Consider the following 24,645-nt stretch of genomic DNA (forward strand, 5'->3'; position numbering starts at 1 on the left):
AAATTGTTAAATTAATTAAAGGTTCTGGAGACTGAATGCTGCCCCTGACCACTGCTAAAGTGTTTAAGCTTTCTTGCTAAATCGAAACCCAATGATGACACAGATATTACTTTCCCTGCCTATAGTATATTATGAAAACTTGCGTATTTATAGAATGTATCAAACAAAACAACTGTAAGGTTTATTAAGCACTGTTGAGCTTACTCTGTCATTACTGATTGCTCATTTTATATTCAGCCAAGGCCCCCAGCTAACTACTGAACTACATCGTTGAGACATTTTGTCCTTATCACAAGTGGCTATTAATGACCACACATTGACAGACAACTTGCGAAACATAGAAAGGCCACCATTGAATAGCTCTCAGTGAATAGGTGTGTGCAAACATACAATAGATCGATTTGGACAGGTTTTCAATAGTCTATCACCAGCAAGTGCCAATGGCGAAATAAGTATGTAATTGTAATTTAGGTACTCCTATACATATAATTTTAAATTAATGACCTAAGAAATAATTATGCTACTTATTAATTTTCAACTTAAAAAGACAATTTGACAGACATTTGACCTACAGTATATTTCGTTATTATAGCATGTAGATCTCAAATAAGATGTTTTGCTAAATACAATTTATTATTAGCAGAAAGTCAATTGATTAGGGATGTTGGCATTATTAATAACTTGTGTTTATCCGTTTTCCAGGGTCTATTATGTCGGCAAATAGATTCTCAGTGTCGAAATGTAATACAAATATTGAATTGAATGCGATATTGGCTTGTACTGTTTGTCATCGACGCCTCGTGGGATAGTTATGTTTGATTTATCTTGACAATGTGTGTCGGAACTCGCGACGTTTCCACGGACGAACTAAAAATACCTAAGTATATTTTATTGCTTTATAAATAATCAAGTATCGAATTGAATTGAAGCTTCATCTACTATGTAACTGCTTAATTAACTTAGTTTATACTCGTATATTCCGAGTTCCAGATATACATATTGCTGTTTTAAGTAATCAGGCGTTCATAGGCCTGCTAGCTCTACCATCGCCTTACACCTTACACTTATCTTATGTATAAATGCGATATCAGAGTTTTCGTACAAACACACTCTTAACAGTATTTTAAGAATAATTATATCACTGTCAATTATGTTTGTTGGTGGTTAGACCAAATATCTATCAAATAACAATATTAAAGTTAGAAAAGTTTCATTTTTAGAGACAAACGAAACGCCTTATGTTTTCATACAATTTATATTATTATATTTCTCAGGAAAAAAAGGAATCTATCGGTTTCTCCGTTATATTATATGTCATATATCTAAGTATATGTATTACTTGACACATTTTTTAATATCGTTTTAATCATTTACGACTATATTTAAATTAATCGAAATGGGTTTCGAATTAATGTAATTCATTTTATATTATGTATAAGGGTGAATATCAACAAACTCGTTTTTTGCCTAATTCCGGTGGCGAATTTTAATTTCCACTTTCCAAAACTTTTTTGTGGCAGAAATAATAGTAAATAACTTGTATTATTCAATGATATGGTAGAGATCAAAATATTATTAATACTTCTCGAGATATGTCAATTTGAAATTATCAAGAGCCACCGAAATTGTATTTGAGCCACCGGAATTAACAACCCATCCACCGAAATTTATTTATACAGCGGACTTCGGAATGTTACGGATGATTGTCTCAAATTACTTATTTATTTGTAATCAATTAAGTATTATTATCCAGTAAAGATGTTTATAATTAAAAACAATATTCAATCCTGTATTGTGACCCTAAAAAAGCATCAAATCTTCCCACGTAAGTCGTAATAGCCGACTAAGGAATCAAAATACTGGAGGGTGGGCTGCAGCATCTTTCCGGTTATTATACTACCATACTGGAACTACCAACCAGCCTGTTAAGCATGGTGATAACGGCAAAATCCCTCCATAGAGAACAAATCCAAAACTTTCTGGCTCTAGCCGCCAACAGCCCCGTTATTCTAGAGTCATCACAAAGACATCATACATGACCCTCAAACCCAGAAACCAACTCTAGTCCCGGGAGGGCGACCAACTGCCCCAGGTTGGTGTTAGGTTTATCTTCCATAAGTAAAAATATTGGTCCAGGCTAGCCAAGTTTTCATGATGGTATCATACCTATCCTATACTCAGAATTACGCAACTAATTATTCGCTAAAGACCATGCGAACTGGAGATTAAGTATGAAGATATTTCTAGATCTATACCAGCTACTGAACTAACACATTACATAATTATTTGTGACAGGGTAATTTAACGGAAAACTATGCAAACCTAGCGACAATGAGCTAGATGAAAGTATTACAATTAAGAAACGGAGGACTAAATCCAGCCAGCCTCATAGAGAGAGAAGGCCTAGCAAAAGATGCCAGAACTGTAAAAGCGTACTGAGCTGCACCCTAATAGTACTGCAAAAATCAAAATGTAGTAATCATTTTTAGACGAACAGGCAATTTAATCACATTTGCATTCTCCGATCACCACACAGCTTATGACCGCAGTCTATGAAGGAACACTATCTGCGGTTGCGATCCTCATCAGTGAGGGACCGAGGAAGAAGAAGAAGTCATCACCGAAATAGAAGAATGCCGAATAAAAGATGCTCAAAAGCTGTCGACTGATGAAGCCTAAGCCACGACCAGTGCCAATCCAGCTCCAAAGCCCCACGAATTTTCATCTCGAGTGGCAGAATAGATTGCAACCTACGAGACTAGGGAAATTTTAGCTGTTTCAGGACTATTCTCATCTGTTTTTAAGATTCTGCTTAGTATCGATGTATAAATAGCTATCCAAGTCCTCACGCTGATACAAAGTGTATTATAGAGACGATTTTTTTGTAATAAATCAAAAGTATGTATTTGCGAGGACTAAATTGAATATACCAACATGAATAACGAGGATAGCAGAACCATTTTGGTAAATGCCTAAGCTGCTAGGAGAGATTAAGAAGCACTACTAGTAATTAGGCTGAAGATCGAGATTATTCCGACACTTTAGCGAAGATATCCTAGACTTTAGCTTGAGTGAGATTAGAATGCCCTATTAAAAACAACAAGGTATGTACCAGGAGATAATGAAATCACAACTGAGCTTATGAAATCAGATGGAATGCTAGTACTAAAGTTCTCTTAAATACCACCATGTTTATTGGTCGATAAACCAAAAAATAAGACATGGTGGTGGTGCTAGAGACTGGAATGGAATGGACGTTGGCGATGGTCCAGAGTCAGGTGAGGCAGCTTTTTCCTGAAACATCCAGTCTCCCAGACAACCTCATTTTCGAAAAGACGTTTGTAATACTACGTACATATTTAATGCTGCGTCAAATTATGCAGAAGACTGAGGACTATAATCAGTCATTATTATTGGCCTTTTTGTACCTTCTTCGATTCGGTCAAGACCTGGGCTGTGCTACAGTCTCTTTAATGGCGTCAAATTGACTGTCGATACATGCAACTTCTGAAGTATTTGTATGAAAACTTCATCATATCAGCCCTCCCCCAAGATCAGAACTCGAAACTTATCTGATTGCTGCGAGGGTTCAGAGTTGGAGACACCATAATCTCTTAAAGTCTTCACTACCTCCCACTTAGAGGTTTTCAAGCTTCTGAGCTAGACCGAGCTCAGTATCAAGATACGGCGAGTATATAACACAACTTCGATTCACTGACGATATTGTAGTTATGACTGAGACCTTAGTAGACCTAGGTACAATGCTCCAGAGCCAATAAGACCAATTCCGGCAATAGATTCGCCACCGGAGCCACCGAAATTGCGCCACCGGAATTGAAAAACTGTTACAAAATTCAAATTATAAAGAAAACTATAATTCTGATCAATAATTTCTGTATGCAGATACAACAAAACACCAAACTTTAATCATGTTAAAGAATCGTTTAGCATCTAATTAAGTAGCTTTCACTAATACACTTGCCAGCGAAATTGAAAAATTTTGTATTCCTGTGCCGCTGATACTAATATTTACGGGTCTGCTGGAAAAACAATACCACAAGTCGCAAGTCTTTATAGCCCGATCAGGAGGACACAGTTGAGTGATGCAGGGAAGAAGAACTCTACGTCTCTCAAAGATTCTTTGGAGAAGTAAGAGAGTGTCGAAATTGAGCCACTGTAATTGCTTTTTTTCGTGGGACAGTTTTGAAAGGCTATTTAAAACACTTAAAATATGAAATATCACATTTCTTTCATATCATTTGGAAGTCTTATTTAATGTATTTTATGGCTATACTATGTTTAAATTACTAGAATCCCCGAGAAAGAAGGAATAACACAATTTATGAGTAGAAATAGAGTTAGGACGCGCCACCGCTATTAGATTTTGGGTCTTTGAAAATTTTTTTAGTACATAAAATAACTACCTATTGTCCTGAAGACTTTGCTATCGTGTAAAACGCTGTATAAACTATATACAGAAAAAAAATCATCGCTCTAGTTACATTTCTCCCATCGATTCTCAGCTCCGCCGCGTAAAAAACGTGTTTGGGATATTCACCCATAATATAAAATTAATTTATTGAGAAATGTACACCAACAACAAAACACAAAACAATCACAGCATAATAAATTAAAGAGGTTTTGGTTTAAATATGTGTGTCTAATTTCACATAATTTTATTAAAAGACCAATGTGATTAATAATATGGCACACAATAACCAACGGAGATAAAATTATGTATTTAAAACATGTTCACATGTTATTTTTATGAGACTACAAAGATTTTCCTTTAAACTCGATTTACCTCAAGATGGTGCATCTGATATATCCCTATCTTTTAATCAATTTTCCGCGATACGTTTTCTTCCCTCGCTGCCTCTTCATCTTTCTCAGGGCAAACGACAGTGATACAAATCGAATGATTTGTTCAGTGCTAGTAAGGGTTGTTGGTTAACGTATTATTTTTTAGTGCGTGCCTTTGCTCATTTAGAATCCGATCTGTCACAAGAAGTCGTTACTTCATAGCGCGTTTTGAATTCCAGCAGATTAGCGATCTTTTTATCGGCTGATAATTTGGTCGTCTTCTAAATATGGGGACACGACCGAATCAAATCGGTATAATGTGTGTACTTTCATACTTGTTCATACTGATTAAGTCTGTAGTCTATGAAGACTGATACATAGTTTTGTCTATTACCAAAAGTAAGTTAACACGTTAGTATTCCGAAGATGGTAGTAAATATAAGATTTTCAACTTTCCCGTTCCATTTCAACCAGACACGGGTCTTCACGCTACGTCTATTAATGAGTTACAGTCTGCTTGTGACCACGGCTGCAGCATAGCAGCCGAAACGTCAAGCCGTGAGTACATAATGCAACTCATTAATAAACGTCGCATTAAGACCTGTGTCTTACTATATTAGTAAATAAAGAAGCGGTTACCTGTAAGGCACGTCCGCGGCCAGGAAGATGTAGGTGGTGTGCAGCAGCCCCACCTGCACGGCCGCCAGCGCCACCAGCGCGTACACCCGCAGGTGGAAGCGGCCCGCCTGCCCCAGCTGCCGCAGCACGGCGTCCGCGTCCACGCCGCAGCTGGCGCGCGCTCCCGGGCTCGCAGTCGCCGTCATCGTCGCGTCCGTCAGGCGCCAGCGTCGGCCGCGCACGGTGTGCTGACTGCTGCTGCTGGAGCGCCGCTCAGTGGACGGCGTGCCCTGAGGGCGCTGACAATGCCGTAGAAAGCCACTCGGTCATGGCCGCCCTCGGTCTATTGTACCGTCACATAGGCTGCACTCGCGCTGCAAATGAATTCATCTCGTTCACTACGAAATTGTGCAATCAACACTTTGGTGACGATGTATTGTTGAATTAAAGACATGTTTGCAAAGAAAATACCTCATCAACGATTTCCGTTGCACATCACATTACATATTTGTCGGTAGATCTGTAAAAATTAGGCTTGTCGACTAATATAGTTAAATAGCTTTCCGCCCGCGGCTTCGCCCGCGTGGAATTTTGTCTGTCACAGAAAAACTTTATCGCGCGCGTCCCTGTTTCAAAAACCGGGATAAAAACTATCCTATGTTCTTTCCCGGGACTCAAACTATCTCTATGCCAAATTTCATCAAAATCGGTTGCGAGGTTTAAGCGGGAAAGCGTAACAGACAGACAGACAGACAGAGTTACTTTTATAATATTAGTTGGGATATACATTATTCGTAGTTACTTAATTAATTTTTATAGCGCTCTGTGGCTGTGATGACACAGTGTCTCACGTACTTGTATATCGATACAAAATTAAAAATTTGACAAAGATTATAAAACGATACAAACATTAAATTGATAAAGCTCTCATCAGCCGTTTAACTGCACCGTCAAATGCGAAACAACTCGTTTTATGCAGTTAGCCGTTCTAATATACGCGTATTTCATTTCATAAAATCTCTACATTACCTAGGTACACGAGTATAGCTTCGGGTTTTCCACTCCGTAGGCACGCTTCGGATGTATATCCATTTGAAGCAATGTGACTAGTTTAATTTTCCTTTTAGCGCGGAATTATTCGTCCAATTGACATTTTAGATGAGAAAATTAGGATCGCACTTAAAACTCTTCGTTCGTTTAACTCATACCGATGTCATTTTTTAGAAAATACCTAGTATCAGAGGAAAACATCTATCTTAAAAGGCCTGCACTTTAGTAATATTCTGATATAGGCGTGTTCAATGATCTGTGCACAGTGTCTAACTGAACTATGCGAGAGCTCCCACACTTGCCTATTAGTGCATAATGGCTGCTGAAAGCGCACAAGTAAATACGTTTCAGCTCTCACACGGATGTTATAACACCATGGCCCTTTGTTACCCACGGTGAACCTTACAGTGTTGTGTAAATTACTTAACTGTGACTGCTCATGTTTTTTTGATACCTACTTCACGAATGTAGTGTAAATTAACACATTGCAATAGCCAAACTGTGTCATCCAATTCCACTATGATACCAATAGAAACTAGAGTGATCCTCTAGTACAAGTTTATATTTTAATTAATTTTTTCAAATCAAGTAAGAAACATAATATACCTTACCTATGTATTTTTTGCAAGCATCAACTTGTATGTAGAGCGTGCCCGTGCCAAAGAGATATTAAACTTTACTTACATACACTTCAAAAACATAACCCTTCTTCCGGCGCGGCGGAGTAAATTGTTCTATTATACGCATAAAATTGTGAAAATACAAAAAGGTTCTCTAATAAAACAAAAACCATTGAGCAAAAATAATTATTATATTTTTACTACAAAATAAACAGAGAATTTTATTACTCAGGGTACATTATAAATTAGAAATATTTGAGCACTTTAAAAAAGTAAAAGTAAGTTGCAGCAATCCTACACTAAACATTAGATCTCAATAGACCTTTACATTTATTCTGTACTTTTAGCCTTAACTACAATTTAACGTGACTTTAACTATACAGGCTATGAGTAAGCCGGGAAGGGAACCGCTCTTACAGAGAATTCTGGCACTCGCATATTTACATGTAATCAAATAACAAATACGGCAAATATTACAACTAAACTACAACAGAAATTAAAAGTCCATACCATTAGAACTGGTTATAAAAATCGTGGAATTATAATTATGAACATCATGTAGCCCACTTATAGAAAACTTCACAAGATGTTTTGATACTTAATCAAATCTCATCAACTTTAATAACTTGTACTTACACATAAAACGCTAAATACATAGTTATTATTTGCCCATGGCAAGAGTACATACATCCGAATTAACCGGATCGTTTTACCCTGTTACATTGATATTATATTACAAGTTAAAGTCTTAAATCAAAAGCAGGTTTAACCTCCTTTTACATTACAATAATTTATTCATAATCTTAGTACTTTTGTCTTGTACTTTGTGTTAAAAACTTAATCTAAAGGCACGTTAGACGCCTACTCTAATATTAGCAAACACTACTGTTTGCAATAAGACTCACCGCACCGATTTTGCTTAGAATATATTTCCAGGCACTCAGAGCTTCACATTAAAATTATAATTACACTATCGTCCTCTCGGTTTGAATACGTTAAACACTTATTTCTAAATTTCTTATATTTTCCAGCGGTGAAGATAGATCACGGCGTGTCGGCGAGCGAGGGGGTGGCGGGCGGGGAGGAGGAGGAGGAGGCGGGCTCCAGGTCGGCGAAGGAGTCGGGCAGGCGGCGATGCAGCGTGTCGGGCACCAGCCGCGTCAGCGCCGCGCTCAGCAGCGGCAGCGAGCCGAACAGCGCCGTCGGCAGCCACCACCGGTACACCGCCTGGACAATGACAGGTACTCTCATTAATATCTACTTACATGATTAGGCTCTTAGGCTATCTCCCATGCTTCAATTTCATTATCTTGCTCTATGTACAAGAAAATATATTTATTAGGTTAAACGCATGAGTTTTTCCACTCATTTATTTGCGTAAAAAAAGGTTTAAAAGCTGGTCTAACTCGATGGACCAAAGAAGATACCCGGCAAAAAAAAATAGGAAACTCTTTGGTGATGCTTGCTTACTTCCATTGATTGATGCGATGAAGCTCTGAATGAGGTTAATCCATATCTTTTGAAAAGGCTGGGAGTAGAGCTGCTAAATAGAAATCAGTATAGCATTTTATATGCGCTGGTCCAACGCTGATGGGCAGCATTATAGAGAACTGGTTGATTCCTATTTACGGCGAGGAGGTATCATCATTTATTTTAGATAGATATTGCTTATAATTTTGTAATCAACTAACTATAAGCCTTCTACATTAGGTAAATCTATATCTTTACTTATTCACGTTATGCGACGACAATGTCATAATAAAGTCACAAGGATTTCGCTAGTTTTTAAAGACACTCTATATTCCTACAACTTTGCCGTTAGACATTTTCCCTATCTAAGAGATACAAAGTCGTAAAGTAAAAACCTAATTAGCTTGCTTGGTGTATATTTGCTTGCACTGTGCGTATCACAAGTACGTGTACGGGAGGTCGACCGGTCTCAAAATCTGCTTACACAGTTGTGGCACTAAGTGTTGAGCTAAGTATAGCATAGCAATCGACGACACAAATAGTACCAGCGCCGTAACTGGCAGCTTGCGGTCTGCCACACCCACCGCGCGATCACATGACACTAAGCTTCGGTAGGTACCATACGAGTACATAATATAATCATAGAGAGTGCGCCTATAATTGTGTATTTGCAAAATATTTATCCTATGTATCTAGCTCTTAAAGTTGCTAATTGAACTTTAAAAAAAATACTTAGGTGCGATTATAAGCTATGAATGAGCTAAGGTTTGAAAATGATAAACTCTAAAAGTTTACTTACTAAATATTGAAAAAATACTAACGCTAGAAATAGAAAACAGGTAAAGTTAAATAGATTTATATCGAAATGATGATGAAAAATGAAATATTCGTCTTCTCACGAGTAGACTACACTATCAGACAAGTGAGCAATAAGTTTCCTCCTAGGGAATTGTATAAGTACAATTTGAAAGTAAATAGTTTTCTGGTATCACGCCAACACTACGGAGATTGATATTAGCTGGTCACGTCAACTCTTAGGCTGGGTTGCACCAACCAACTTTGACCATAAATTAAGCCTTAGAGTGTATGGCGATTTAACAGTATAATATCCAAAGACCTTCATGCTGGACAATGGCATGCGACCATTTGTAGAGAGTAGTTGGTCTTGTATCTATAGTATGCGAGTAATATACCAGCCGTACGATGTCACAGTAGTGTCAAGCCTCCCACTCGGTGAACAGACGATCTTGTAAAGATCGCGGGAAACACCTGGCTGCCGGCAGCGTAGCACCGGTCGTTGTGAAAATCCTTGGAAAGACTTTAGAGTCCAGCAGTGGACGGGATTTCGTTGAAGCGAACAAAGGAACAAGGTAGCAGGGAAGCGTTGGACGCGGGCCGCTACCAATCGATCAACATGGAAAGCATTGGGGTAGGCCTATGTTCAGCAGCGGACTTCCTATGGCTGAAATGATGATGATGAACAAAGGAACGTACCAGCAGCGGCGTGAGCGGCGCCAGGATGGCCCCGACGCGGCCCATGGTGGAGCAGGCGGCCAGCAGGCGGTGGCGCGCGCGCGTGGGGAACAGCTCGGCCGTGTACACGTACAGCGCGTTCAGCGACATGGTGGCGCCCACCTTGCCCACCAGGTACAGCGCCGTGCCCCACACGCTGCTCGCTGGAAACCAAAAAATTTCTTTATACTTTTTACCCTTCCTTATTTCCTTTTGAAGCCATTAAGAAAAAGCAAGAAACTGATAACTGAAAACCAGTAGGTTGTTTATAGTTCGTTGTCGTCAGTGAGTCATCGTCGCCGAGTCACAAGACGTATCAAGTGGTTCTCACCAGGACCAGTTCGCGGGCCGGTCGCAACATACCGGTCGCCGGCGCCGCTAACAATTTCCAAACGACGGTTATGTATCGATAGACACTTTCTCATATATTATGTTAATGGCTTATTGATAAAAACAAATAGCATCTAAAATAAAGATGTTAAAAAATGCCATGTTCTGTTAAAAGTGCATACCTAATAAACAAAAAGCAAAATCTTTTTCATCATCATAATGCGAATATTATTTGTTGTTTTAGAAAGCTCAAATTAAAGCTCGAGGAAGCTTAATAATAAGCTTTGTGAGCAAAGTTAATTTTTCATCTAAAAATTCTTTACCTACCTAGGTACTAGGTACAAAATATCTTGGTTTTAGCGCAAGACGCTAACAGGTACGCTGTATTTCTCCAAACTTGGCTTATGTCTACAGTGATGTGTGTCTAATTTATTTTAAACAGCATTTCATATTTATAAATGGGCAGATATAAATTAAAAAAAAACATCTACCTCAAAAGCCACGTGTGAACACGTGAACTGACAGAGTGGTTGGCCTTGGCGGAGTCAAAGGCCTATAATGTTTTGACTGTGGGTAGCAATAAGATTCGTTAGAGGAATGATTTTTTAAGGAAAAGTTCATTATTGTTTAAAAAGCTTGGACGGGTTCGTTGCTATGAAGGTGTCATTCTGAGTATTTTATTTTATGGCGCTTTCCAAACAAATCGTTACTTTACATTATTCTGGAAAGAATTTTGCGTGAATTTCATAAGTTCGGAGAACAAATTGATGCTCTCGAGGGTTATAACAGCACACAATCTGTAGAAAACCTGTTGATCATTGACAGATTTGCAATACAAAGAGCCGGTTGTTCGTGTGTATCATTTTTTCAAATCAGGTTTGAAGCCACCACCGGGCGTTAGGGCTATATTTCACCGGGACACCATGGCGGCGCAACCAGTCGCCGGCTACCAACAAAATGTATACAGCTCTATAGAGAGTTACTCACCTGGTGTCCGTTTGGTTGCGCAAAGCTCTATACATTTTGTTGGTAGCGGCGACTGGTTGCGCCGCCATGGTGTCCCGGTGAAATATAGCCCTTACAGTACTAAGCAGCGCAGTGCACTCACAGTCGGGCAGGCACGGGATGGTGATGAGCGCGGCGGCGGTGACGAGGAAGGCGCCGGTGAGCAGCGGCCGGCGGCCCACGCGGTCCAGCAGCAGCGTGTTGGCCAGCAGCGCCGGCAGCTCGGCCGCCGCCACCAGCGCGTAGTTGGCGTGCGGCGAGCCCCACAGCGCGTGCGCGTGCACCGCCAGCCCGTAGAACACGAACACCGCCGACGCCCACCACACGAAGCACACGCACAGCCGCTGCCGCAGCGCCTGGTACCTGCGGCGATCAAGCGATTAGCGCGTGCTTGATTCAACTTATATGGAAAATAATATAATGGACATGCCATCTAAAAAATGCATGTCCAGCAGACGATAGGAGATAACGACGTGGAATCGTTAAAAAGTTATTCAAATATGCACAAATAATAAAGGTTCTACCTACTGAGAGAATTAAGATTAGAATCTTTTGAGCTTACTTTATTAACGCTCTGAACAAGCTGTCGTCTTCAATGTCCACCTCAGCCTTGTTGTTCAGCTGCTCTGCTTCATTCAGCAGCATCTTCTCGATGCCTTCTTGAGGGATGATGACCTTGTTCCAAGTTGCTGCCTTCTTGATGACTTGGACGGCTTCGGTGAGTCGGCCCTGGATGGTCAGCCATCGGACGCTCTCGGGCAACAACCACGGGTACAGCAGCAGCAGGAATGAAGGGGGATAAGCGAACCGAGCCCACGTCCTCCAGTAGCCAGTCAGGTAGTCCAGGAGAGACAGCGTTGCAGCCCCCATGGCCAAGGGTATGCCCAGCACTAAGCTTGCCAGAATCCTTTGCTCAACACCTAGCCACTCGATCACTGCAAATACAGTAGAATGTTTGTAAGTCCTCGGTAAGTCAAAAACCTCACTAACTCGAGAAATTTTTTTGTGATGAAATGCTAGGACTTTAAAAATCACGAAAATTGGTAAAATGATGTATACTACAATACTTTGTTACAAAAGAGTTTGTTTAGAGGTGTTGCTGAAAATGTAGTGAATAATTCATTTTAATTAAAACATTTCCTGTTTGGAAACAGCAGAGTTACAAGCACTCTGTAACTCTGTTTAGCTTTTAAATATTTAGACGCAATAGAATAGTCCCCTAAAACCTGGAATCGTTTAATAGCACCGATTACTTACTTAGCACAAAAGCAGCAGGATACACGCTGGCTCCAAAAACTGTCTCTAGTAGCTCCGAGAGGAGATACGCGGGGTACGAGGTCACGAAGGACTTGCACAGGCCCAGCACTCCCGCGCCGCAGCCGCTGACGATCAACGCTGCGCGGCGTCCCCATCTAAACATACCCTCCAAATACATAAAAATATCCTAGAAGAATAACTACAAAAAAGCTTTACAAAGCTTTAAAAGGGAATGGAGTAAATGACTTCAAAGAAAACTAGCGACTAAACATAATATTGGTAAAATACTCACTCTATCAGAGATAGACAGAGGTAATTTACCATTTTTTGGGTTTTGCATTACATAAATTCCTTTATGGAGGCCAGGCTGCCTGGCCAGCAGGCTTAAATTATTTGAATGAAAATATTATACTTTTACTCCCTAATTTCAGGATATCAAATACACTGACCTATCTGAGACGAAACCCATTATAGGCATGGATATTAACATGCCAATGTTGTGAATGGTGCCCACCAGGGAGCGCTTCCATTCTTGACATGCCAAGTCGAACTGAAACAAAATGCAATGTGAGATTCGTGCGAGTGCAGATTCTAAAATGTTATGTTATTTTATATTGGCTTAAAGCAGACAAATACTACGAGATAAATTAATTAAACGCACCTCAGCAACTATACTGCTGCCGGTCTGGTAGACAAACTCCTCGCAGACGACTGTAGTTTGGTTGTCGAAGGCCTCGTCGTGGCAGAGCGAGTCTGTGGGTTTGAAGCGTTTGCACGCTTCTTCGGGGAGGGCCCAGCCCGCCCACGCCGGCTGCCACTGCTCCGGAGTCGCCACCCGCGACGCCATTGAACCGTTCTCGCATTCTGGTACATGGCATCTGAAAAATCCTTTCGATTAATCATCTCAAACGATTCTTGTTTACGGTTCGTTAATTTCGTGCAGATGAATGACTCAGGCGAACATTTTTAAGTTCAATTTAGGTAATTATACTAGGTCATCAGGAAAATTACAATCGTTTAGGGTTCTTAGTGAAAGGTTAAAGATGTTGTTCTTCATTTGGAATAGTTTGTACATTTCTTTTTACAGATAACTACAGTCGATTTAATTTTTTTAATTGAAAATTACTAGTGCAATGCAGAGCCCATGTTGCGCGCAGCTGATTGTCTCCTGGCAGTATTGAACTCTCATGACCTACCGTCTAATTTCGGAGCACCACGAATGGACCAAAATACCTTGTCTAATAATAACACTAGCTATTGCTTTTCTTTTCAAAATGTAGGTTGGTGTGCTAACACCCTCGCACGCCACCGCCGGCTGATCGCTTGCAAAAACACACCAGAACCGAACGTAACTCAGGGTTGGAGAATGTGTTGTTCTGGAAAATGCCATTGAAACAAAAACTCTTCACAAAAAAGCAATAACGGTGTCCTTGCCAAGAAGTGTGAGCTGCGCATTTACTTGATCCACCTTTTTGTGCGTAAACTTAAAGCATGCCTTTAATCATTTAATGTACACAATAGCATATTGTCGGCAAAAAGTGCAACCTGCAACATTGCGAAGTGTATTTTTAGATCGTTGCGATAATGTGATTGAAAACTTTGTTACATTATTTTTACAAAAATGTTTATCAACACTGATTTTTAATGAGTAATTAACTGATAAAACAATATTTGACGATCATGAAGAAAACTATAAAATGAAAAAAATCAGGTACACATGCACCAGTTCTTTTTTTTTAATCACATGTTGCTGAACCATGGCCGAAGTTAATTAATGTCCATAGCAACATGCCATATTCCACGGATTCCACCTCAGGAGTCAATACTCTCTCAGATGTGGGTCAGCGCGCGCTGATGTCACGCGGAGATGTGAACCTGCTGAAAAACTAACTGAGACATCTGGCAAACTTCCACCTGGAGATAAATACCTAACTTGCAATAAGACAATAACTTTTGCCAAAGGATTTGACTGAATTTTTAATCACTTGATACGATGAAATACTCCTCTAATGTTTGCTGTGGCCGACAGGGTCCAAACTGTAACTATGATGTATTTTATCTTATAGAAAATCCATAAACGTGTGGAATAGCAATAAAGAATTGAAAAATTGAATGACTCACAATATTATGTTGTTTGTTTGTGCACAAGTGGTTGCTTATCAAACTCAAATATTACGATATTTTGTCTACAATACGTTTATTTGTTTTTAATACGAGTAAGTTGGTTGCCAAACTTTTGAAAAGTCTTATAATTTGCAATTCGTTGCTAGAAATTTATTTAATGAATACCGTGGATTTTTAATACTTAACTAATATAGTAAAGCTTGGAGAAACGTTCAAAGAAAGCTCAATAAAAAGCAACATTAGCTTTATTTAAAAACAATAAGTACTACGGAACACCTACGAGTACGTAATGAATACATTTAATTACGTCACACGCTGTTTCAATGAGGTTAGAGTTGGAGTAACAGCTTGTGTGTGGGATCATACCAACGTTTTGCTTCATGAAGGTGTACAAAATAGCCGATCATTGGCTTACTGATCTCCTTGTGGGGTCAGAGAGTGACGCGCGCTCACGTGACGGCTCAGTGACCTGCGGACACTCGCAGGTACTTTCTACGCGCCATGTTGCGGCCATCGTGACAGATATGGTACATTCACTAATCAACACGCCTTTCGAATTGGTCGTTATTTTGAAAAAAATAATTAAGGTCACGAGGTAGCGTTGAATGAAAAAATAACATTGTACCGCTATCTTTGATGCTGTGATAGTATCGAATTATACCTAATTGTGGATAATTTATTTTATAACTACGAGTAATACAATCAATCTGGGTAAACGTCTTTAGGCATCAATATAGTTTTAATTTTGGCTCAAAATATAATTTTACGAATTTAGATAGGTCAGACCTAGAGATGTGCCGCTGAGAAAGTTCTCGTTCCCGGCAATATTCCCAGTGAGAATATTCTCGAGAACTGAGAACGCTCCCGGGAATATTCTCAGTGTTTTCGACAGAATACATTTAGTTTTAATTTTAATTTTGTTGTTTATATTATGTGGTATTATTTGTAATGCTTCGATGTTTTATTAACTGGGCGTTAAGACTAGTCGTTATATAAACAAGGCATGAAACGTGTGAGTGAAATATTGCTGTCTTGCTCACTCTTTTCGTGGCGAACGCGTACCGCGGCTTTAGGACTCGGCTACGGTATTTGAACATGAGTGTGCCTCTGAGTTATATGTTGGCACATAGATGGTCGCTGCACAGATACTGTTAAAATAACGCTTTTTAAAGCATATTGTGTGTCATTTTATTCGTGCAGCTTATGGACCAACTATACCAAAAAGGCCTACAGTGCTCTGCGTGTCCAATACAATAACGCCTTCAGGGCGCTGTTGCGGCTGCCGCGGTTTTGTAGTGCGTCTGCGATGTTTGCGTTGGCGGGCGTAGATAGCTTTGAAGCTATAATGCGCAAAAAGTTCGCATCATTACTGCACAGAGTGCGCGGCCGCTGCCACAGCGTACTGAAGGAGATAGCCGATAGTGGGGATTGTCCACTGATCGGCCACATGCTCAGCAGGACGAAGTCTGTTTTAGAAATAAGATACTAACATAGCCTAAGTTTTTTACTAACATTATGGATCCCTGTTATCCGAAATAAATACTTTTTATTTTTTATTTTATTTTTAAGGCCCTTGCCACTCTGGCGGATTTCAAGCGGATTCAAAGCGGATTTAAAGAGGAGCGGCGACGCGACGGCGACGCCGCGTGAAAATATCGTGAAGCTTCCCGAAGGCTGCCCAACCAAGCTGGATTCGATGATTGACCTTTTTTTTTCGAAGTTGGACCTACCTAACTGGACTGTTTGTCCCAGGTATACATTGTTGTCAACAACTTCGAGTGTAGAGTCTCCAACTTTTAGAGGAGTGGGTGGGTGCAACACGGATTTTAGACATGATTTTTAAATCTTGTCCATGGTCATTTTGAGACCCACTTGTTGAGAGACTCTATTGAGGCCATCGAGCATTGTGCCTAGATCTTCCTGCTAAATCCGCTCCAGCCCAGAAGCTTGAAAACATCTTCTAGGGCGGTGGTGATGACGTCTCCCTGTCTCATCCCTCGCTGCAACTGGATAGGTTTCGGGTCCTGATCTTGAAACGGACTGTTACTATGGCGTGTTTGTACAAGCCTTTCAACACTTCAATGTATCGATAGTCAATTTGGCACAGTTGGAGAGACTGCAGCACTGCCCATAGTGCCCATGTCTCAATCGAATCGAAGGCTTTCTCATAGTTCACAAACGCAAAGTGGCTGATTATACTTCTTGATCTTCCGTATAATCTGCCGTAGCGTATATTATTATGGTATATGGTACTAAAGCCTTTTCAGAAACCGGCTTGTTCGGGGGGCTGAAAGTTGTCAAGCCTGCTAGCGTGACAATTCGTAATGACTATCAAAAACAGCTTATAGATATGGCTCAGAAGCGAAATGGGTCTATAATTCTTCAACAAGGTTTTGTCGCCTTTTTTGACGAGGAGTATCACCATACTTCTTTGCCATGCCGTAGGCGTAATTCCCTTGAGGATGACGGAATCAAACAGCTTCTGAAAAGCCTTTAGTACCGGCGTTCCACCTGCTTTCAGAAGCTCAGCCGTGATTACGGTGACTTGTTGTTTTTCAGCTGTTTGAGAACCATTCTAATCTCGTACAGACTAAGATCAATCTAGCTAGCACGTATTTTATATAAACATGTGTCAAATGATCCGTCAGACAGGCTATCCACAACTTATTCAGAAGTGGCGAAACAGGCCCTTACTAAACGATTGTGAAATATGCCCTTAATGTCAAATGTAAAGAATAGTTTAAAAAACTAAAAACACGCTTTTAATTACTAACAGGAATCATCAGGACCCTGGACATCATCTAGCATTAAAGTGCTCGAAAAGACAAATCCAATGAATCCAAACTCGATGTGATTCCACCGTTTCGTTTAGGAGTTCCTTTGGCCACCTTCCAGTCCCATCATCAGACCAGCTGGTACCACAATATTGTATTGTCATCTAATCTACATAAAGTTTCATGATGATACAAGACTTAGAAATGCATGTAATTTAGATTCTAAGATTCCATTACATAGTTAGTTACAAACACGACGACCTAATAAAAGCGTGTTAAAAACGAAAAAATTGACAGTTATATTATTTAATTGCATGTAAAAAGAAATTTCTGTCATCTTACATATCATTAAAACGACATTTCACGACGAAAAAAATAAAATATAATAAAGGAACAGTTGCCGAGAATATTGCCGAGAAAGTTCCCGAGAATATTCTCGGGAACACTGAGAATATAGCCTTTCTCTGCAAATAGAGTGTATTGTTTAATATACACTTATCTGTCGACTTAATTTAAAACTATTTTACTTAAGAAAGTTTGTTTATTTCCATTTGATAAACATGATTCTCAACCTTTCTCACTTAGGAGAACGCTCCCGGGAGCGCTCCCGAGAATATTCTCAGTGAGGAGAGCGTTCTCGGGAACGGCACATCAATAGTCAGACCTGATGGTCGCCCTGATACTCTGTGAGTAAGTCAAGTTTGTGGTCGAGTCGAGAACACATGTGCGGTTTCTTCCGCGTGACATTCAATATATCTTTCAGAGATTAATTAATTAAATTATCGAGTGTTGAGCAGATAACATGAGAAGCTGCGGTTTACTACAACTTTGATTATTTTATTATTATAATTAACAACATATTAAGCTGTCAAAATTATCATGATTTTTTACGAAAATCTTAACTATATCGATAAAAACTTTACAATCTTACAAATTATTCAATTCATGCATAACGCATTGTTTACATCATAAATTATTCAATGATCGCTCCATACACAATGTTCGTGATCAACAAATATTACGTAATCGAACTTAGCAAGTGCTCGTCTGCAATTAACTGGCGCGTGTACAATTATTATCATACAAGCTTTACCTAAACGTTATTGCTACATAAGTATTTTGTATTTTTTTCTATTTAACCACAAACACGCCTCCTTGGTAAAATATTATTTTAAATACACTTTTTTTTAAATAGGCGTGTAATGCAATATTTGAAAAAATAAATAAAAATGAAAAGCTGGTTATGAATCTTTCGATGTAAGTAAGTATTCAGTAAGCCAGAATTTAATGATGGTTTTTAAAAGGTATACTTTCGTTAATATTCGTATACAAACGCCACCCGTCAGTATTTATGGGTGTGGGCCACATGCGCGGCCGTGGCGCCTATGGACGCCATTCAATGTTTTTTTTAGTTCGTCCTTGACTCTGGAGCCGCCGCGTGTAGACATTGCGAACTGGCTTATATCGTTCTTTAAAATAACATTATTTCAATTTTCCGTGGTCTTAATTATGAAAAAATATCTGAAGACACCGCATAGTTTTTTCCATAGTTTTCCATCTTCACTCGCTTGCTACGCGCGGTCTCAATAAGCCGCAGCCCCCTCATGCATTGACTGTGTGCATCATTGCAATCGTAACTAATGTCCAACATTAAAGAGAAAAGTTCATAAAACCACAACAGTAATATTCCGACTTAATCCTACTGCTTCGATTAATTGGATTCGATTTAGAAACATTTAAAATAAATTCTTGCTCAATAACACACAAAGAATGTTTAATGATCGGAAAATTTTAAAGATGGCACGATAATAGATTCATTTATAAGCATAATGTGACCAAAATATAAGTTTAATGCTAAATGTAGTATAACACATTTTATTTTAAGGCCATGTAGAAAAAAAAATTAAAACAATTGTCAAAATAATTATAATAGGTGATTCAGGTGTAAAATGACGGCCTCGTTTTAAGTGTGACTCTATCCTGACCTGATAGAGCCGCCTTAATACGAGTAAGAACCAAAAACTACACTTGTAAACACGCCGTCATTAAATTGACTGACTTGACTTGATGAAGTTCTCCGGCATTTAGTTATTGTGCAGTAGTGGTAGGTATATTAAACTCACCAGCGCAGCTATTGCATGATGGAACAAAATGGATGGATTAAAAATTTAGATTTTACCACATTAGTAAGTTACCTATAGTACCTTTATTAATTCCTACGTATGATATACACGGATGAAGTTAATTTTTCCAACAGCATATTATAATCTAGTTAAAAAAAGGTATTTTTTATTTTGGTTTCTTTAATCTGGGGGCACGGCAGTGCCCCCGCCAAGTCGAGCGCGAAGCAAACACTGCCGTACCATCTTTACTGGAACCATTTCGCCGCATTTTCAGGCCCCTATTTGAGAACCTCTGGATAAGACCAGAACGCAGAAATTTTCGTCATCTAGTAAGCTATAATCACATACTTAAAATCCAAAATTTCAAGTCTGTAGGTCATTTAGTTCCGAAGTTAAGCGAAAGCAAAGTTTCGCATTTACGACACTCACTCACTCACTCACTGATGATCATCAAAATAGAACTAGTACTTCCCATAAACTCAGAGAGCTGAAATTTGGTACAGAGTTAGGGTTTAATGGCCACATAAAGGGAAAACTATAAAAACTAGGAAAATCGAAGATCTGGAGTAACACCACATTCATAATCAATACTACTCCGGCACCGTGGTGTTCGCCTGTATCGCTTACCGCTAGATGGCGCTAGCACTAGCAAGTGGTGTCCAGATTTTTTTCCTTTCTAGAGCCCCCCGTCGATTAAGTTGAATGTTGTGTAATTTGCATTTCGTTGATTTCGTTTATTATATTGTAAGGTTCGCTAAGGTCATGTTATTAAAACAATTCTGATTCGTTGTCCATTTTAAAGGTCGTTGAGTTTATTTGTGTTTAATATCGTAAAAAAAATCGATAAAACGACGACGTTAAAAAATTTTGCCACTTTCTACAAAAATAAGTGAAATCCCACCAAAAACATTCTGTAAAAAACTAGCCAAGTCTCGATGGAGCTGTTGTTTATCTCTAAAAAGTAATGAAATCTAGACAAAGTCGTGCCAAGTCTATGGTTCCTTACTGCGATTTCTTTATTATTATAGTTAATGTTGTGTGACTTGGCCGTTGAACAATCTTTATTAAGATAATCATACATAAGTTTTATTGAAATACGCAGCTTTATTAAACCTACAATTGACTGGTGATTGTTGAATCAACGTTTTCCAAGTGGCAATTTTCCATCGTCAATGGGTAGCGGTTCTGGCGACAGATTGGTGCAATGGTGTCATGGAGCACCTGGTTTTGTCACCCTTCAACGGCCAAGTCACACAACATTAACTATAATAATAAAGAAATCGCAGTAAGGAACCATAGACTTGGCACGACTTTGTCTAGATTTCATTACTTTTTAGAGATAAACAACAGCTCCATCGAGACTTGGCTAGTTTTTTACAGAATGTTTTTGGTGGGATCTAAAATGTCAGTTTGTAAACAGCGGCTGAAATGATCGGTTATTACCGGTGCTTATCCGCGCTTCGGGTGACCCCGCCCGCCGCCTCTGACCTGTATGCGCCCGCGCTAGCCAAAACAAATGGCTTCAGTAATCATGCGGGCTTCATTGACGCGATGACGGTGACATTTACGAAGATTCCTATTCCCCGACATTTTTTGACATGCAACTTTGCAAGTCGTCAAATTAGTTACCAGTCTACCTATATGACATTAAGGCTGAGTTGCACCACCAAACTTTGACCGTAAATTTAACGATAACCAGTGATTTTTATATGGAGTTTGACAGATTTCTGGCGTTTGTTACAGTCAAAGTAAGATGGTGCAACCCAGCCTAAGTTTTTTGCCTAAACTTATTGTCAAATAAAATCAAACAAAACCTGAATGTACAAGTTACTAACTTATGTAGTAACATATAAACAAAGATATAAAGCAAGTAATATAATGATTTTACGATCACTTTCTTGAAATTAATATTGTAAAACCAGTTAGAAAGCTATTTTAATGTTACTTTTTCACTTACCTACTCAACTTAAGCAGTAACAGTTACCTTGTGCGGAACTCAAATTGACTTAAGCGTATCGATTTCCGCGATGTCTTGCACACCTCGGAAATTAAGGGGCCTCAAAACGAGTTCTATTTGTTGTTTTGATCTAAAATACAAAATCGGTAAAAATTCTGACGCTACTCTTTTATCTAAACTGAAAGCGATGAAACACAGACCTATAATTTTTCACCTTGTAAAAGCTTAATGAAATAAATATGCAGCAAGAAGTTTTTGTACACAATTTTGCGAGTATTCTTCTCGCGGATTTCAATATCAGATTTAAAAATAAGGAATTAAAATTAATTCAATTACGCAACGCGAGTGTTTAAAATTAATTATTAAAAATAAGGATTCACTATTATCACTGCACATGTAAGTCCCTTTTTGAGCTGTTGTTAAATTTGCTATATGCAAATCATAAATTGTTTGTATAATTACTTCTCTTCTACCTGCCTTATTTATTTCTTTACTCTCTGGGAGTAAGACTTGGAAAGTTAGTACAGGTGTACCCATTGGGTGTACTTGTGTCTCGGTGCAGAGTTCTGAGATCAGACTTCAAAGGGTTTGTTCTAACTGACCTGTAAGGCGTGTGGGCCGCCAGGAACACGTAGTTGGTGCCGTAGAGCCCGGTGAGCAGCACCGGCAGCGCCAGCAGCAGCGCCAGCCGCGCCTGCCAGCGGCCCCAGCCCGCGCACCACCAGTCGCCCGACATCTTCCCGCCGCTTCACTCGCGCACCACCACCAAGAGAGCCCGTCACGTAATTTTGATATCGACCACGTATTTATTATATTTTGATCCTATTTATCCCCTTTGAAATATATTTTGGAATGGAATATATTTGCACAGACTTTTATCCAGCGAATAAATACACTGGCACGCGACTAACGGATACTTAAATAATTTTAACTAAAATGGTTGAAACTACAGGATTTGAATATTTTATCCAGGTTCCTTACCATATAATATTAACGATCACAAAAAGCACCTAATACTATGCGCTCCGTATTCCTATTATCACAACTTAACACCACGCCTACAACCGTATACTGACTAGTTTGTAAATATAATATAGTTAATATAAACTACGACAACTAAAACCTAATTTTCCCTTGTGCTCTCACACTAACTACACCCATATCCTCGAACGCAAAGCTCGTTGACACCGAGTTAACCGCAAGTTAAGAATGTAAACAAGTTTATCTACATCGATGGGAGTGGACGCGTCCTACCGCCTGGAAGGCCGGCGTGGTTGTGCGTCTGCGCCGCAACTTCAGGACTACTAAACTACTTCAGTCGCCGGTTAAAAGGAGATAGGCGTTTGATTACTCGGAGCGGGTCACGCGAATCTGAGCTCTGCGCCGTTACGCTAACGGTCACGCCGCCGCGCCGCCGCGGGCGCGGAGACTGCGTCCCGCCGCGGAAGGCCCGCGCCACGTGCGCGATGGAAATAAACATCAAGTTACACGCACGCGCGCCGCACGGAGCGGCCCTACTAATCTCGTTAGGCGGCTAATGACCGCGATAATACTTTCCAAATTTTGGCAGAATGAAAAATGGGATGGCGAGTGAGACTATACTCGTATTGCCCTTTTTACATGTATTGTCGCTGAGCTTATGTTCGAAATAGGCATCTACTTTAAGATTTTATCGCAGGACTCGTCTATTTTTTTTTAATCTCGGGGTTAGCCTGTTTGCATTTTAGTAGTATAATAAACGTTTTGTTAATAAGTAACCGCAAAAATGATAATGAAAATTGTTTGTGACACATAGTTACCAACAATTTGTCCAATTATTTTATCGCTAACTTCATAATCCATTTGGCGTGCACTACATGCCTTTCTAACACGATACCTATTTCACGTGCATAAATATTCGTAGAAAGGTTTTTCCCGCGATGTTACCCGCGTGACTTTATCGCTCGATCAACAATTAATCCGTTTCTAATATCATCAAGAATCAAAGTCTAAGTCAAAAATTTCTTTACTTGTTTCCAGACTCCCTGACTTGACTTACTTGACTTATGGTCCTATGTCCCCTAGATGGGGCAGAGGGCGTCCACAACAGTCCTCCATCTCGTTCGGTCTTGAGCTTCTCGCTTGATCTCGCTCCAGGTCTTGCCGATCTTCTTCGCCTCGTCCGCTACAGTGCGCCGCCAAGTTTGCCTGGGTCGACCACGTTTGCGTTTTCCTTGGGGGTTCCAATCCAGAGCCTGCTTAGGGATGTGATCGGGGTCCCTTCGGAGAGTGTGGCCAATCCAGTTCCACTTGCGGCGCTTGATCTGCTGGTCGATCGGAACCAGACTACCTGACCACCTATTTAAATAGTGATTTGAAATCGTTAAATATTTAAATAAAAATTAACTAAGAAACGTAACTGTTTTGCCCGTAAGGAGCTTACGTACCTACATGTCTCATAATCTTTTTGCCCTACGCGCTTCGAAACAGCCCATCAAGAATGAAAGAAGGTGATAGTTTTGAGTTTTGCAATATTATGTGCCTGGACTCCGAATTCAAAAAAGTATCGTATTTACAAGTATGTATACAACTGTCGTACACATGTTAGAAGGTTACTTCTTGGTGATAATTTTGAGTTTTGCAATATTATGTGCCTGGAATTGTTATTCAAAAAAGTATCGTATTTATACAATACTGCGTACCTACACTATTTAATTGTTACTTTGTACATTTTTGGCATTAGTTTGTAAGTGAAGTTTCAGGAAGCCACATACTGCATTCGTTAGAACATTCATGAATTTCAAACTGTCTCAATCATCTTGTCCGCGATACTGTGGTAATATTGCTTAACTCAAAAGTATTTCTGACAGCTGAAAATTGCACAGATGTTAGGAAAAACAGGTCCTGAGACTCACTAAAAGCACTCAATCTTATCATTCACAAAATGAAACATGTCCTTTTTGTAAAATCATCTTTTGTGTAAAACAAGGCTTTTTGGAATGACTTCAAATACACGTATGTTC

At 39.5% G+C, this 24,645-nt stretch overlaps 1 protein-coding gene across 1 annotated transcript; it reads right to left on the bottom strand.

The window, feature by feature from the left end:
* Positions 1–7,263: 7,263 nt before the first annotated feature.
* Positions 7,264–22,967, bottom strand: LOC135076391 (organic cation transporter protein-like). The gene is made up of 8 exons (XM_063970883.1): positions 22,246–22,967; positions 13,327–13,543; positions 13,115–13,215; positions 12,666–12,820; positions 11,971–12,343; positions 11,512–11,771; positions 10,056–10,237; positions 7,264–8,318 (listed from the first exon to the last, which is right to left on the bottom strand). Exons 1-8 carry the CDS (start codon positions 22,377–22,379, stop codon positions 8,136–8,138), a joined length of 1,605 nt encoding a protein of 534 aa, XP_063826953.1. The 5' UTR covers positions 22,380–22,967; the 3' UTR covers positions 7,264–8,135.
* Between the last annotated feature and the right edge of the window lie 1,678 nt (positions 22,968–24,645).

Source organism: Ostrinia nubilalis, chromosome 11 (assembly GCF_963855985.1).
Source record: "Ostrinia nubilalis chromosome 11, ilOstNubi1.1, whole genome shotgun sequence".
Lineage (NCBI taxonomy): Eukaryota > Metazoa > Arthropoda > Insecta > Lepidoptera > Crambidae > Ostrinia > Ostrinia nubilalis.

What these genes read in the sequence shown, in the direction of transcription:
- LOC135076391 (XM_063970883.1), bottom strand. Translation starts at nt 22,379, where the DNA reads ATGTCGGGCGACTGGTGGTGCGCGGGCTGGGGCCGCTGGCAGGCGCGG. An exon ending in TTGTTCAGAGCGTTAATAAA is followed by an intron (nt 11,772 to 11,970) that starts GTAAGCTCAAAA and finishes TGATCGCCGCAG; the next exon opens with GTACCAGGCGCTGCGGCAGC. An exon ending in CGCCGCTCACGCCGCTGCTG is followed by an intron (nt 8,319 to 10,055) that starts GTACGTTCCTTT and finishes GTCATTGTCCAG; the next exon opens with GCGGTGTACCGGTGGTGGCT.